General features: G+C 44.3%; 1 protein-coding gene across 3 annotated transcripts in view; it reads left to right on the forward strand.

Annotated features, from left to right (window-relative positions):
- CCDC85A (coiled-coil domain containing 85A) overlaps window positions 1–15488 on the forward strand; it is a 194271-nt gene that overhangs the window by 4613 nt on the left and 174170 nt on the right. For all 3 annotated transcript variants that reach the window (XM_054728153.1, XM_028139889.2, XM_028139890.2), the window contains exon 2: window positions 5681–6632. In XM_054728153.1, the coding sequence (XP_054584128.1) occupies window positions 5681–6632 (952 nt within the window). The remainder of the gene's footprint in view (window positions 1–5680; window positions 6633–15488) is intronic.

Consider the following 15488-nt stretch of genomic DNA (forward strand, 5'->3'; position numbering starts at 1 on the left):
TTGCCAGAGGGAGGGGTGTTGGGGCAATGGGTGAAAAAGGTGAGGGGATTAAGAAGTACAAATTGGTAGTAACAGAATAATCATGGGGATATAAAGTACAGCATAGGGAATATAGTCCATAATCTAACCACTATGTATGGTGTCAGATGGCTATAAGATTTATTGGGATGATCACTTAGTAAGTTATATAATGTTTAATCACTGGGTGTACACCTGAAACTAATATTATATTGTATGTCAACTGGTGATTGAAAAATAAAAATTATTTTAAAAAATAACCATTTCCTAGGGGGTTGTGACAATAAGTTATGATAAACTAGGGGAAGATTTAACAATGGACTTGACTACAAAAAATGGTAATTATTTTCGCCAGGAGAGAACACATCTCCAGGATCTCAGTTTCTTAGGCAAAGTTGAAAAAGAGAAACTATGATTTATAACCTTGCAATATAATCTTCCAGGGTTTGAACTATAATGTAACTTGGAACCCTCCAATTTAATAATCTTCCAGGGTTTGAACTATAATGTGACTTGGAAGAGTTTTAAATTTATTAGTCAATTAATAATATGGCACATTGACATAATAGCTCAGAAATACTTGGAAGTTCTTTTAACTTGTGTGGATTGACTGTGTATGTGTGATCACTGTGTGCGTGATGGTGGTGGTGGTGGTGGTGGTGGGGGTGGTCTTTATTCCTCTAGCCTCATTCAGAAAAATACTTATTAGGCCAGTTAAAAGTGGTCACACCCCAAGTAGGGAGGTCTTCTGGTGGCCTAGCTTTGTGACCTGGCATTAAAAGACTTCCCAGCCCACCTCCTTATCAAGTTAAAAAATGATGGGGTCTGGTTACTTTCTGACATAGCCGCTACTCTTCCTTCCCATCATCCCTGAACAGCTGCAAGGTGGTATCTGCAAGACCTCTAACCCACCTCTCAAGAGGCTGTTTTAGACCCTGCTGAGAGGCCAGTCATCTCCCTTCTCTTCACCATCTTGGCTCAGAGCTTTCCTGATCTATTAATGCGGTTGGCTGAATACTTCTGGAAGGAAGATTTTTTTTTTTTTTTGCCTTTGATGTTTGGGATTCTCAAGTGAGGACTAAATTTAGGGTAATTGAGGCCATAACACTTTTTCTTTTTTATGCCCTTTGTGAGCTGTCTTTGAAATTGGATCTATATATTTTCAAGGCTGCTCGGTGTACTGTAGCAGTAGAGGAGATGGGAGCATGAGTTCTTTTTCTTTGAGGGGCCTGTGACTCTGTCCAGTCACTGGCTGACTTGTTTGTATTTAAACATTTGGGAGGCAGTGCAGTATGGGGCAGTGGAAAGACAAAGGATTTGGAGTCTGCAATCTGGGTAGCTTGTTAACTTCTTTGAGCCTCAGTATTCTTATCTGCTAATTGGGGATACTGATACATAGGTGAGGAAATGCCAGCGAGGTTAAATAGCTTTCTCAAGGTCATACTGATATAAATGTTCAACATAGGCTGATTTTCTTTTCTTTGGCTGGTTGACATTGGCTGGTTAGAATACGTGTTACTGGATGGGTGGAGGAAAGAGATTAGGGTTCTGATGTTATAAGGAACTGTATTTCTGAGAAGCACGTTTGTTCATTGCTGACCATGTACCAACACTCAAACTACTATGACCTGGCATTTTAGGAAAGGGGGGGGTGGGTTTGGGGAACTGGATCTTGGCAGCACATTAATTTCCCCCCTTGCTCCCCAAAACACCGATTTCCCATCCTGCAATGATGAAAAATAGCAAAAATGATTCTCCTTTAACCACAGATACATTACTTGAGAGTCTTATGAATAAAATTTTGGGTTGTGTGCTATGAGATGATTTAATCTTTTAAAAGTCCATTTTAAACAGAAGGATAATGTCTGGTGGCACGTGGCAATGTTATAAGAACACTTCGTGTTTTGAAAAAGAAAGCCCAAGTCTTAATGTGGCAGATTTGAAGAAGCTGGCTCACAAGGTTGTTATCAAGCTGGTTGCTTAACTGTCCATCAGAAGGCAAAGGAAGTAGCTCAGCATTGAAGAGTAAATACTATTCTCAGGAAAACTAATAATAGGAAGAAGGAGCTGTGCTGAAGGAAAGTGAATGGGCCCATACCCATCCTTTTCTCCCCCAGCGGGAACTCTGACAAGTATTTGTTTCACCCCATCTGGAAAGGGCATTAACTCCTTGAAGCCTGCAGTAGTACAAGTCCTGTTTACTTCCCAGTTCTGGAGAAATCAGAAATAGTTGTAGGATAGTCAGAGGGAAGTATTTTCAGAAGGAAATTTAGTTACAGGAAGAAGAACATGACTTGAACTTTCTATGAAATGACAGGATTGAGCTAAATGTGGAATAGTTTTTGAAGCTTAGAAAGGTTAATTTTGTTTAGTATTATTTTCTCAGAATGTCCACAGCTTCTGATTTCCCTGAAAGCATCAGTGTCAAGGGGTAATTTATTCTGTTACTACTGTAGACTCCAACATGGCAGTAGCTAGAGCTGTATCCTGTTTGAACACAGGCCTAGGGCTTTAAAGGGTTGGTTAGTCCATAAACACATATTAAGTGTTCACTCTATGCAAAGCACCCTGCCAGATGTGTCAAATATGCAAATAAGGACATTGGGACGAACTCTGGCCTCCAGAAGCTAAGACATCTACCTTAAAAAAAAAAAAAAAAGATGCCCAATGAGTCCTCTAGCTAGTATATCTTATAGGCAGTAAGCAGAGAGTGGGAAAATTCTTTCATTCATTCATTCCTGGTGCTGCTGTACTCCAGATGTCGTTCTAGGGTTGGGGGAGTCTTCTTAGAGGAATTTCTCCTTGTATAAGTTCATATAAGGGAGAGGATCATATTTTCTAGTTGGAAAACTAGACAGAATCAGGGTTCAGAATGAGCGGACCTAGAGGAAGTTAAAGGTGGCCAAGGGTTCATTCATTTTCCCTGGCAAAGGGGAGGAGATGTGCAGGGTTATAAAAGGGTTCATATGCAGGAGGGACATAGCCTGCAGGGAGTGTTTTTGGACCTCAGTCTGGCCAAAGACAGCTTGGACTGGAGCAGGTGTGGGAATGGGGAAGACCAAGGGGCAGAGGCAGACCCAGAGAGGGAGGCCAGGTGAGAAGCTTTTGGAAATTCCAGAAAGTGGCATTGAGAAGCGAAGGAAGGGATGGGTGTTAGAGACAAGGAAACAGGCGACGGTGATGCCAAGAGTTGGCAATGGAGTTGAACACTCAGCTGCACAGACCCTCTTCTCCCTCAGGCCTTGAGCATCATCTTTGGAGGCGCAGGGCGTGGTTGACAGAGGTTTTCTAGTTTATTTTTTAAGTCAGTAGCAGGGAAAGTGTTGGGATCAATCTGAATTTAAGAGAATTAAGGCCCCACTCTGAGTACCTCTAGTTCTGGATCAGATGACAGAGTCACAAGGCCAGAAGCTTTCGGGCTTTGTAAAGCAGGGGAAGTCTTAGGTAGCCACCCCTGTCGCACCCCCACCAAACCATGGTGCTTTAAGAAGCTGTTACCCCTTTTATACTGTATGTGTGAATGGAGCATAAATGGGGACTTCTCAATTAATATTTAAATTCCTGGGTTTCAGGTATCTACAGTGGGGTGCAGAGTTCTGGATGCACAGAAGTGAACAGAATAGATGGTGCGGGGACGGGGGTCGGGGGGGGGCATGGTGTGTGGTCTCCACTCTCATGACCAGTTTGATGAGGATGAAGACATGACTAATAGCCACACTCAACCATATGTTCCTCAACCATATATGATTACAAATTGTAATAAGTGCAACAGAGGCAAAGTCTAAGGGATAATGGTAGAGCATAGCGGGTAGTGGTCAGGGACGGCCTCTATGGGGAAGTAACAAAGTAAGACCTAAAGGTTCTATAAAAGGCTGGGGGAAAGCATTCCAAGTGAAGGAGGGGAAGGGCTTGGTCCAGAAACAGGGCATGTTGGTGGGGCTCAGTGCATGATGGGAAGGGGATGTTCTCACCTTCTCCACTGCTACCATGTGTCAAAGCCACCATTATCTCCCTCTATCCGGACTAGCCTAGCAGCCTCCTAGCTGGTCTCTGGGCTTCCATCTATGCCTGTCTCCCTCTCTTCTACCCGCCTCCCCCTGCCCCCCAGCCAATCTGTTGTTCATACAAAACTATGGTGATTCTTTACAAATTGAATCCTATCATGCCATTCCTCTCTCCTCTGCTCACCAATTCAGAGAGTCCTTCCTGTGGGTGAGGAGGCCCTGCATTACCTGGCCCTGATACCTCTCAGACCTCTCTCCCACCTTGCCCTCCTTTCTCTCCTCACTGTGGCACACTAGCCTCGCTGCAGCTGGAGCCACATTTGTGTCAGGGCTTTTATACTTGACATTTTCTTTGCCTGGGATCACCTCTCAAATGTTTGCTCCTTCATTTCACTCAGGCCTTTGCTGAAATGTTTTCCGTCTTTGCAGAGGTGCCTCCTCCTCCTCCTCCTCCTCCTCCTCCTCCTCCTCCTCCTTCTCCTCCTCCTTCTTCTTCTTCTTCTTCTTCTTCTTCTTCTTCTTCTTCTTCTTCTTCTTCTTCTTCTTCTTTTTCTTCTTCTTTTTAACGGTATTCTTTAATCTGCTTTTATTTTCTTCCCAGCACTTTTCTCTACAGGACATTTTGTTCTGTATTTGCTCTTGGCTAGTCTTTCCCATTAGAATGAAAGCTGTAGGATGTCAGGGTCTTGCTGCACATCAGCTGGACTGGTGTCTGGCACATAATAGGTGCTTACTAAATATCTGTGAATGAATCAGTGACTCACCATTCATGTTGGAGAAGTAGGCAGGCCCAGAGGCCTGGGGGCCTCATGGGACTTGAAAGATTTTGCACTTTCTCCTAAGGGCAGTGAGAAGCTGTTAAGGGTTTTAAGCATAGGAGTGATGAGATGAGATACATTTTGGAGCTAGATTTCAGAAGACTCATTGAGCTCAGAAGTGGCAGGCAAGGGAGAAGGAAGCACCAGCACAACGACAGGTTCTTATGGGTGGAGGTGGCATTTGCCAAGAGGTGCAGTTTGGGGAGGGCAGTTTGAACATGAGCTCAGCGTTGCTGTGTTTCACGTGCGGTGCCTGGGAGATGTGTCGGCGTTGTGGCCAGTGGCTGGTTGGATTTGCAGGACTGAAGTGCCCCCAGAGGGCAAATTGGGGCTGGGAATCCCATGCCATGGACTGAAAGCCTAGGCAGTGCTTGCTTGTGAGATGAAAGGCCTTTTAAGCATGTCACAAGTCAGGAGCAGCCATCTCTCCTCCTTGAAGGTGGGACAGGAGAGCGGTCTTTTAAAATTTATTATTATTTTTTTTATTGATTCTTCCCTGTTAATGAAAAGCGGCTCCCTAATACTGAGTGGATGACCTTGGACAAGACAAACTTTGCGAGGTCTAGTGTTTTCTCCTGTAAAAGAACCGTAATAGTCATGATCCCCTAAGTGTTTTGGTGAAAATTAGATGGGCTAATACACGGAAAGCAGTAGACAGGGAGCACAACCAATACCTATTATTTTTATTTTTATGGATCGTTACAAACCTGACGCTTCCTCTCCCCTCCCCTCCTCCGGTAACAGTAGGAAGAACTGGCCAGGTCTAGGCTGCCTCTCCTGAGTCTGAGCCTGATGCAGCCTCACGCCCAGGTTCCTGAGTGGTTGTCTCTCTCTTTCCAGGATATCAACCAGAAACTGCAGGAGGACAACCAGGAACTGCGGGACCTCTGCTGCTTCCTGGATGACGACCGGCAGAAAGGCAAGAGGGTGTCCCGGGAGTGGCAGAGACTGGGCCGCTTCACGGCCGGGGTGATGCACAAGGAAGTGGCCTTATACCTGCAGAAGCTGAAGGAGCTGGAGGTGAAGCAGGAGGAGGTGGTGAAGGAGAACATGGAGCTCAAGGAGCTCTGTGTGCTGCTGGACGAGGAGAAGGGCGCGGGCTGCGCGGGCAGCCGCTGCTCCATCGACAGCCAGGCCAGCCTGTGCCAGCTCACCGCCTCCACCGCACCCTACGTGCGGGACGTGGGCGACGGCAGCAGCACCTCCAGCGCGGGCAGCACCGACAGCCCCGACCACCACAAGCAGCACGCGAGCGGCGGCAGCCCCGAGCACCTGCAGAAGCCGCGGGCGGAGGGCAGCCCCGAGCACGCCAAGCACAGGAGCACCAGCCCAGAGCACCTGCAGAAACCCAGGGCCTCCGGGACCCCAGATCACCCCAAAGCCCTCAAAGGACCCAGCCCCGAGCACCACAAACCCCTGTGCAAGGGCAGCCCTGAACAGCAAAGGCACCCGCACCCAGGCAGCAGCCCTGAGACGCTGCCCAAGCACGTGCTGAGCGGGAGCCCCGAACACTTCCAGAAGCACAGAGCCGGGGGCAGCCCCGAGCACGCCAGGCACAGCGGGGGGAGCCCGGAGCACCTGCAGAAACACGCCCTCGGGGGGAGCCTGGAGCACCTCCCCAGGGCCAGGGGCACCAGCCCGGAGCACCTCAAACAGCATTTCGCGGGGAGCCCTGACCACAAACACGTGGGCGGAGGCGGCGGCGGCGGAGGCAGCAGGGAGGGCACCCTCCGAAGACAGGCGCCGGAGGAAGTGTCGCCCCATCACCGGAATGTCTACAGTGGCATGAACGGTGGGTCAGTACGTGCTGGGGATTGCTTTGGCCGGGCTGCTCTGTAGAGAGATCGGAATGATAAAGGGCGGTCCAGACAGGTTAGAAAGTGCAGGCGCTGGCCAGGGGGTGGGTTGGGGGAGGAGCAAATATTTGCCCTAATTCATGATGTGTGCTGCTTCCCCTCGACTGGTTTTACTTTATACAGTTATCAGTCAAGTAAGCTTGGAGAAGAAGAGGAGGGGCTAGAGGAGGGAGAGGAACAATAATTCCAGGGGGCGCTCACTAGTCGGGGTGAGATTTATGGGAACTGAAGATGAAACCAGACCCAGTCTAAGATTCTTCCATCTTGAACTTGAGCGTTTTCCTAGTTGTGTGCAGTCTCCTGCTGGGGCTCACTGGTGGGACAGGTGACCAAAAGGTTTTCTAATCCAATTATAATAAACTAGAGGCCCAGTGCAGGAATTCATGCACAGGTGGGATCCAGCTGGCCTGGCCCCAATCGGGGCAGATTGGAACCAGGCCTGTCTAGAGGAGACGGCGGGAGGTTGGCTGGCTGGCCCTGCCCTGATCCCGATCAGGGCCGGCCCGCCTGGGGGGAGGGGCCGAGGGTGATTGGTCCTTGGGCCCGCCCCTGATTGGGGTCTTGAGGAGGGGCTGTGGGCGGTGGGCCAGCCGCCCCTACCCCCAAATGGGGTGGGGGGGCTGATGGGGGCCAGCAGCCTGGGGGAGGGGCCATGGGTGGTTGGCCAGGCGGCCCTGCCCCAGTTGGGGGCGGAGCTGACTGCGGGGAAGGGCTGCAGGCCTATGGGGTGGGGAGGGCCAATGGGGGGTGGGGCCTGTGGTGGGGGAAGGGCTGTGGGAGTTTGGCTGGCAGCCCCACCTCTCATCGGCTGGTTCGCTGGCCACAGTGGACATCATAGTGACTGGTCATTATGGCATTCTGGTAGCTGGCTTTTTATATATATATATATAGATGATTATCCTATCTAATAAAAGGGTAATATGCAAATTAACCATCACTCTGTCACAAAGATGGCGGTGCCCATAGCCACAAGATGACGGTGCCCAATCCTCTCAGCCCTGCTGGAGTCCCCCCAGTCCTGGGGGGAGGTGGCAGCTGCTGAGAGCGGGCAGAGTGAGTGGCCTGGCGGAATGCTTGCTTCATCGCTGTGGTGACAAGGCAAGCGTTCCGTGCCCGGCCATGGATGGGCCTCTGGGCCGCGGAGAGCCTCTGGGCAGCGGGCACGGAGCAGCCAGGCCCCGCAGAGAGCTACTGGTGCACGGATTCGTGCACAGGGCTACTAGTTTGTTATGAAAACCAATATCATTAAAAAGGAAATATGCTGTCCCTAAACAGGCTTGATGCTGGGTTGCCTGAATGCCTATAAATATGCCTTACTTGACCTTGAAGATTTTTTTTATGGTGTTGGGGGCCTTAGCATGAATGTGTGACTTTACTTTGCATCTAAAATGTATCAAATGATTTCCTTCTCTGCTCACTCAAAACCACCCAACCCTCCCAACCAAACTCCCTGAAACGAATTCTAAATAGCATGCTCTTTGACTTTAACATGAGAAATATTTTTCGGTTGTCTAAATGTTCCTTGAAAAACTGTACAGATGTGTTTGGACACTCCTTTGCTTTCCACAGCATAATATGCACTGCATTTGCTGAGGTGGCTCTAAACCCAAGTTTGTGAACCGTTGGAAGAGGTTTAATTTTCTGCATCTTGGTTCTGAAGCCACCTTGAACTCGAGAGGGGGAAAAAATAATTTCTTTAAAAAAACAAATGAAAAACCCCTTACCATCCTTTTATGTTACCTATGGTTGGCTGAGTTGGAACTCAAATGATTGGTTTTATGAACTGTGGGCTCTTTTCATCCAAAATATCTGAGGTTTCTCACTCTATTTGAAAGCTGCTCAGGAGTCAGCGGCAGTCAGCTCTGAGCAGTGGTGGCTTCCAATTCTAGCAGCGACACAATGGGGTAAATTTTCAATATTGTACTTGGGGATTTACCTGTTGGATTCCATTTCATCTTAATCCTTTTCTTGTAGTGCTGAAAATTGACTCCTAAAGCTTGGCTTCTAATACATCCAATGTTCTCTTAAGCACACGTGGAACTAGAAAGGGTGGGAAAGGTAGGATGATTGGTTGTTTGTGTTGGGAGATGGAGACAGGGAGAAGTCAATTCTCCTGTTGTGTAGAGGCCTCCTGGCTGACTGGGACTTTTAAGTTCACTGCATGTCACTCACTCTTTCCAGGAGGGGCAGAGATGCTGCCCCGATGCTGAGGGCAGCCGTGGCTGTGCAGCTCTCACAGGGATGAAAGTCATTGAGAAAGATATTTCGGTTGTGCTACTACCAAAGATAGGTCATTGACAGGAAGCTTGTCTTCAGGGGGTAATGGGTTAACAGGAAGGTGACGTTAATGACTTTTCCATTTCTTGATTACTTTTTGATGAACATGAGAAGTAAATGGTGTGCACTATTTTAAGGAGAGTGTATGTTGAACAAAAAAAAAAATTACTTAGGGACAGGTGGTTAACTTACAACAATTCTCTCTACAAAATGACTTTTTAAAGTAAAACTCATTGAGTTTAATCAATGTATGATTTATTGTACAAGGAAAGTTTTTAGGTGCGACTTTTAAACGATGCCTGGCATAAAGTAAGGTATGTCTTTAGATAAGGATGACATTACATCATGACTTATTGTTGCTTGGATTCAGATAAATATCGTGGGTCAGGCAAATGATTTTTAAAATGTAGCCATTTTATTTAGTTAAAAATTTGATGCGTCATTTAGAATGTCACTGTATTTAATATTTTTGTGTTTACTTCTTTTCTCATTCTAAAGTGACAAATCTTTTGACAGTTGATATCCTCACCAAGGTATATTTGTAGCACATTTGCATTATGTTTTTAGTTCAGTAATTAATTGGAAGATGAAGTGGCACAATGTTCATGGATCATCAGCCTATGAACTTGGGCACTGGCAGCTTGTATTTATCCTGCTGTTACAAATTAATTTTGATATGGATGGTAAGACCTGATCTTTTATACTTACAAATCACCGCACACGTTGCTTGAGTCATTGGTTTGTAAACAGATAGGAACCAGTAGCAAGTTTAATCTCAAATTGCAGATTTGCCAAGTCACTTACAGAATCATTCTGTTGCAGTTGGTGTGAGATCTGAGTGTTTTGGATGAGCACTTGCATGCTTTTATAGGAACAGAAAGGAGGTGAGAGTAGGTGGAAGTGTCTGCATTATATGGCAGAATGAAACAGAGATGGTGGGATATTGTCCTACTTGTAAGGATATACATCCCTCCAAGAAGACACAATATGTACACGGAGGAAACATTAGTGAAAACAATTGCTGTTTTAGTTGACTGTGCCTTGAGCTTCTTTAAATCTTCTTGTGCCTTCAGTGGCAAGCTACTGGATTAATTAGTAGATGAACTTGACCTCCAAGAGTTTCCTTTGGTTAAAACAGTTGGCTTAATTTCCAACTGGATGCAAAGACAAATTTTAGGCAGTTTTCTCTTAAAAATATCTAAGGCTATATAGCCACTTTTCAATTAGTAGCTGATTCAAAAGCAAAGACAAAAAAAAGCCACAGGGGAAAAAATCTGCAAATTGAACAAAAGGCTCATGAATGCATTTCCTTGTTTAGAAGTTATTATTCAACTACTTGATTTCAATTTGTAGAGAGTTCCATTTGCAAAGAGGAAGCAGATTCAACACTTACCACATCTAGACATTAAGGCATTTGTCTATTCATTCAAGTTACTTGCTGTATTCCAGATTTGTAAATTAAGTAATTATGAATAGCCACTTCTAGCTATAAATGTACACAAACTGATAGCCTCCTGGAGAATGGGGGATTCGTTTACCTGATTCCATTGAAATCCAAGGTTGGATTCAACTTTTTTAGGTGAAAGTGTTCCCTTTCACAAGGAGACCCAAGGGCTTTTGCTTCCAGGTATCAGCTGGCAGATCTTTGCTTTTTAACAGAAAACTTTTTAAGCTCAGGTCATGGATGCCAGGGATGACTCAGGTTCTTTCAGCAGCAATAGCTCTGTTTTATTGTTAACCTTCCGGACAGGCATGATTCTGATCATCAGGCCTTTCTTTACAAGTAGTAACCCGTGGGACATGATGAATCCAGTCAAAAAATAGTAACAAGAATTTTATTTTAATCCTAGAAGCACATATTTCTGGTTATCAGCAACTGAGAAAAAATTCATAGAAGAAACATTACTCCTTATTTTATTGTTGATCTTTCTTCTGAAAGCATTGCTCAGTTATCATTAATTTGACATTTGAAGGCAGGTTCCAGTGAACAATAGCTTCGTACCCTCCTTCGACATCACCTAGCAATGAGAGCACACACAGGGCATTATTCACTTGTCTCAGACAAGGTCCGTTCAGAACTGCGTTTGGCCTGGCAGGACCGAGTGTCAGGGTTGCACGTCTCCCTCCTGAAAGCTTCTTACCGCCCCTTTTCCTCTTTCATGGGAGTATCTCTAGAGATAGAAAGAGCGTGCTGTTTCGCCCACTAACTCTTTCTCTAGAGCAGGAGTTTCTCAGCAGCAGCACTGGTCACATTTGGGACCATGGAAATCTTTGTTTTGAGGGGGTCGTTTTGTGTGTTTTAGGAGATTTAGCAGCATCCTGGGCTGTAATCATGAAGCACCCCCAGGTGTGACTAATTCAAATGTCCCCAGACCGGGCCAAATGTTCCCAGGGAGTGGGCAAAATTGCCCCTGATCCAGAATCACTGCTGTGGAGCTGTGTTTTCCAATCTGGCTGCAGATTAAAATCACTGGTAGCTGTGAAAAAATACCAGTGCCTGGGCCCCACACTCAAAGGCAGATTGAATTGGTCTGGCACTGGGCCTGGGCACGTTGCAAAATGAGCTCCTCAGGTGAAACCTGTTGCCCCAGGCGTTTTAAGATGGGTTGGTGTGTGGGTGAAGCTCTCAAACTCCCAAGCCTCCTGGGGAGGAGAAAGTTAACTTTTCCCTTCTTTGCTGAACTGAACGCCAGCACTGAGAAGGACTGACCCCAGCAGGTACTGTAAGACTTCACCCCTCAACCCAGAGCCAGGCTATATTATAATGCACTTTGGGGGGGCTATGCTTGGCGGGTGGAATTATTAGGCTAATTTTGGGAAACCCTGGTATATGGATAGTTCAAGATTACTTTTTAAAGCCTTTGCATCCACATGGAAAAGGGAGAACGTGAGTTTTTAACCCATTTCTGGTGGATACCAATGGTGCATGTAGATCACAAAGCGTCTGCAATGTGAATGCATGTTTCCCAGTGTATAGGTTTTACCCTGGGTCTTAGGACTGCTCCTTATTCTCTGTTGAGGTTATTAATGAGTGGACAAAAATGCTGATATCACAAAATGGCCTTGTTTATGGACAGGTAAGAACCTGTGTGTGGAGAAGCCCAGCAGGATTTTCTGAAGCAAGGTCATCTGTAAATTAAATAGTACTGCAATATAGCATGAATAATTGCTCTCATTAATCTTCTATTTTGCTTATAAAAAGCCATAGCATCCCTTATGAATGAATTTGGACAACAGAAATTGAATATCTCTTGGGAGAAAAATTTCAATGGTTACAGTATATCAGAACTGATTTAATTGAGGATCTCTGACTATATTTTCTGTTGTGTGAGCTGAGATGGAAATGGTTAAAAAAATAGATGATAGTTTTTGATCTTCAAACTTCAGTACGGTAATTTGGTAGCCTTATATCCACTTTGATAGGACGTCAACTTAAGTTTTGAAAAATAGAATCAATTATTGTACCATACTTGTGTGTGCACATTGCATATATCATAAGAATGTATTAGATTACATTTTTATTTAATGACATAAAAACTTACTATTGGGCATATTTTGAAATTTCTTAAACTATATCTGAGAGGCAAACTATTACTGGAAAGCCCAGATGGCTTGGAAAGGAATTTTCTAGTAGAATGTCAGGTTTTCAACTCCACCGTAATAATAGCACAAAACTAGACACGTTCTTTAAATCTAGGGGATTCTTTTCATCTTTTTCCAAAGGGGATTTTCTGTATCTACAATCTGTTATGTATATGTGTGTGTACATGTATATTTTATTAAGTTTAATATTGCATCTGAACAGTGTCAAGCATTCAGTTGACTGTTTAGCCAAACAAATGCCCAAATGCATCCAGCCACAAAGCTCGTTGCTGCTGTGGTCAACCAGAACCCCTTTCAGCTGATTATGGTTGTGTCATTTAGATCCAACTGAAATCAATTAGATGTTTGCATTTTCCTATTTATTGCAACTTTCCAGAAGATACAGTAGAAAAAATAAGATTATTGAATTAGTGATGCATTTATCTTTTTAATAGAAAGAATTTAGAATGAAGCATGGGGGAAGTGAAAAGTTAGGGCAAGTATTCTACTTCATGAGATAACTTCGCAAGTGTCAAATGAATGCAGATACAGTGATTTGCTATAAGGTTATGCATTTGCTCATAGTAATGATAGATTATTCTGGATGCGTTGGTGTAGGGATCTCAGTCAAGCTCCGTTGGTCAAACATAAGAGTGTGAAGCCATATTTTGCTGAAGTTAAAATAAAAAAAGGGTAAGGTTGTACTTGTGTATCACCATTGGGTCATTGTATGCTTGATGATGTCTTTCCGACTGAAATTTATGACCTTAGGTTCTAAACAGTCTCAGATTTTAGACACTTCTGATGCTTAGAGACTCCAGGGCTTCCTATGCTAGATAGAGCTATGAGTTCCTACATTGAATGGACCCAGGTGGTTATTCTCTCCCCTCACCATGTCTATTTTAAAATAATAGATTTTAAGTCACTTCAAGTACCAGTCTACTGTTAGCGGAATTCCTTGCTGTCCTCAGCTGGCCTGACTTAACTCATTTTCTCATTGTTGTTTCTAAACTCTGTTCTGCTTTTGCTAATGGCTGGTCATACCTCAGGAGAGTGAAAAACCACACTGATGAGAACTGTTTAAAATAAGAGTGAAGGGTCTCGAAGTGTCCTTATATGAATGAAGTGCATGAGCTTTAGTGCCTGTCCCATGTGCCACGCATTTGTAATTATTTTGGCTTCCTAAGGTTCATTTTTGCTTATTTTTGGGGTCTTGACTATGCTTCAGAGAATTGAGATCTTTCTAAACAAACTCAGAAATGTTTGCTTCTTAGGTACTCTGACTCAACCAGGTTGCTCTTAATAGTACTTTAATACATAATATTTAGGACAAGCATAATATTTAGGACAAGCACACTCAAGAAAAAAATTTATTTTGAATTTGACTCTGGGAAATACTGAGAATAATTTCAAGTTCGGAAATAGGCTGAATTGCAAGAATTCTAGGAAATTGGAGATTCCATCTCAAGAATAGACCATGGGACACTTGAGAATAAAGATAAGAAATCTCAGCTCTAGTTAGAAGTGTCTCTGTCTAATCTGCGAAACAGTGAGGTTCAAGTTACTGCGGTGCCTGACATAATCACCTCCTCTTGAGAGCGCCCTTCAGGAGCCTCCAGTGGGAAGAATGGCTGCTCTTTCTGAGAAAGAGGATCCTTAAGCCACAGCCAGGCAGTGGCAGAGAAGGATTTAGAAAAGGGAAAGTGGCAGAGAAACAGCAGGTTGCATTACCGACCTTATAAAGGCAATACCGGTTTGTCCTCCCTGAGACAAAAGGCTGTAACTGGGTTATTCACATCTGGTTGAATCATTTACAGTTTTCACGTAACAGAGAGTCATGTATTACAGAGCAGAGCTTCTGTACCGGAATCATTATGGAAGGGCACAGCAGGTCTTGGGACCTGGTCATGGGCCTGGAGTGAAACCAGGCACACAGTCACTTACAAGATAACAACTTCAGGAATAACAGTTATTAAGTGTTTTTCATATCCTCAGTTATTTAGGCCTTCTGTAGGCTTTTCTATGAGACAAATATGTCAGGCACAAAGGTTGGGTTTGGTGATTGCTCAAAAGAGTGTTTTAATTATCCAAGCTTTCTACACACACACACACACACACACACACACACACACACACTATGTAGTGTTTAATAGAACATTAAATAAATTGAAGATATTGAATGACCTTTAAAAACCCCTTTCACTTTTATTTTCAGCTACATAAAGTACTATGAATTCTTACGTTTTAAACTCTTTCAAACAAAACATTTATAGCACCATTTATGCCTGCTGCTGCAGTTGAGGGATAAATGTTTTGGTGAACTTTCGGTGACCAAGAAGTCAAAGGTGTTCTCTGATGCTTCCTGAGTGAGTTGGCTTTTCTAGTCAGGTGTATTTATCATTACTTTAAACGGAGAATGCTGTCTTCTAGCCTTGATTGCAAAGGAAACTGAAAGGTCTTCTCATCTTTCTTCCAAAATTGAGGGGTTCTTTGGATTTCAGGGGAAATCCCTGGCTGGGTTGTGTGTAACTGCAGCTTCCTGAGTGTCCATAATTGCTAATTGGTTCAAAAATGGTTAGAAGCATGAATTGCACTTGGAACATGGTGTGTGCTTTCTTATCAGTAGGAAAAAAACACACACAATTAGTGGTAAATATTTACGTGTGTGTGTGTATATTTTATTAGTTAACTGAGAATAGATTTTAATACTAACAAATAGAAAGAGGACACTGCAGTTGTATTTAGTTCAAGAAGTCACAGAATCATAGAACTTCAATCTGTAAAATACTCTACGAATTCGTGTACCGGGCCTCTAGTGTTTAATAAAAATCTAAGTGGAATACAGAGCCATCCTTTACCCTTTCCTGTTGGAAATTCCGGAGAACCAGAGACCTGAAATGATGAGAGTGGGACAAGAATAGCGTCAATAGACT

Source organism: Eptesicus fuscus, chromosome 16 (assembly GCF_027574615.1).
Source record: "Eptesicus fuscus isolate TK198812 chromosome 16, DD_ASM_mEF_20220401, whole genome shotgun sequence".
Taxonomy (NCBI): Eukaryota; Metazoa; Chordata; class Mammalia; order Chiroptera; family Vespertilionidae; genus Eptesicus; species Eptesicus fuscus.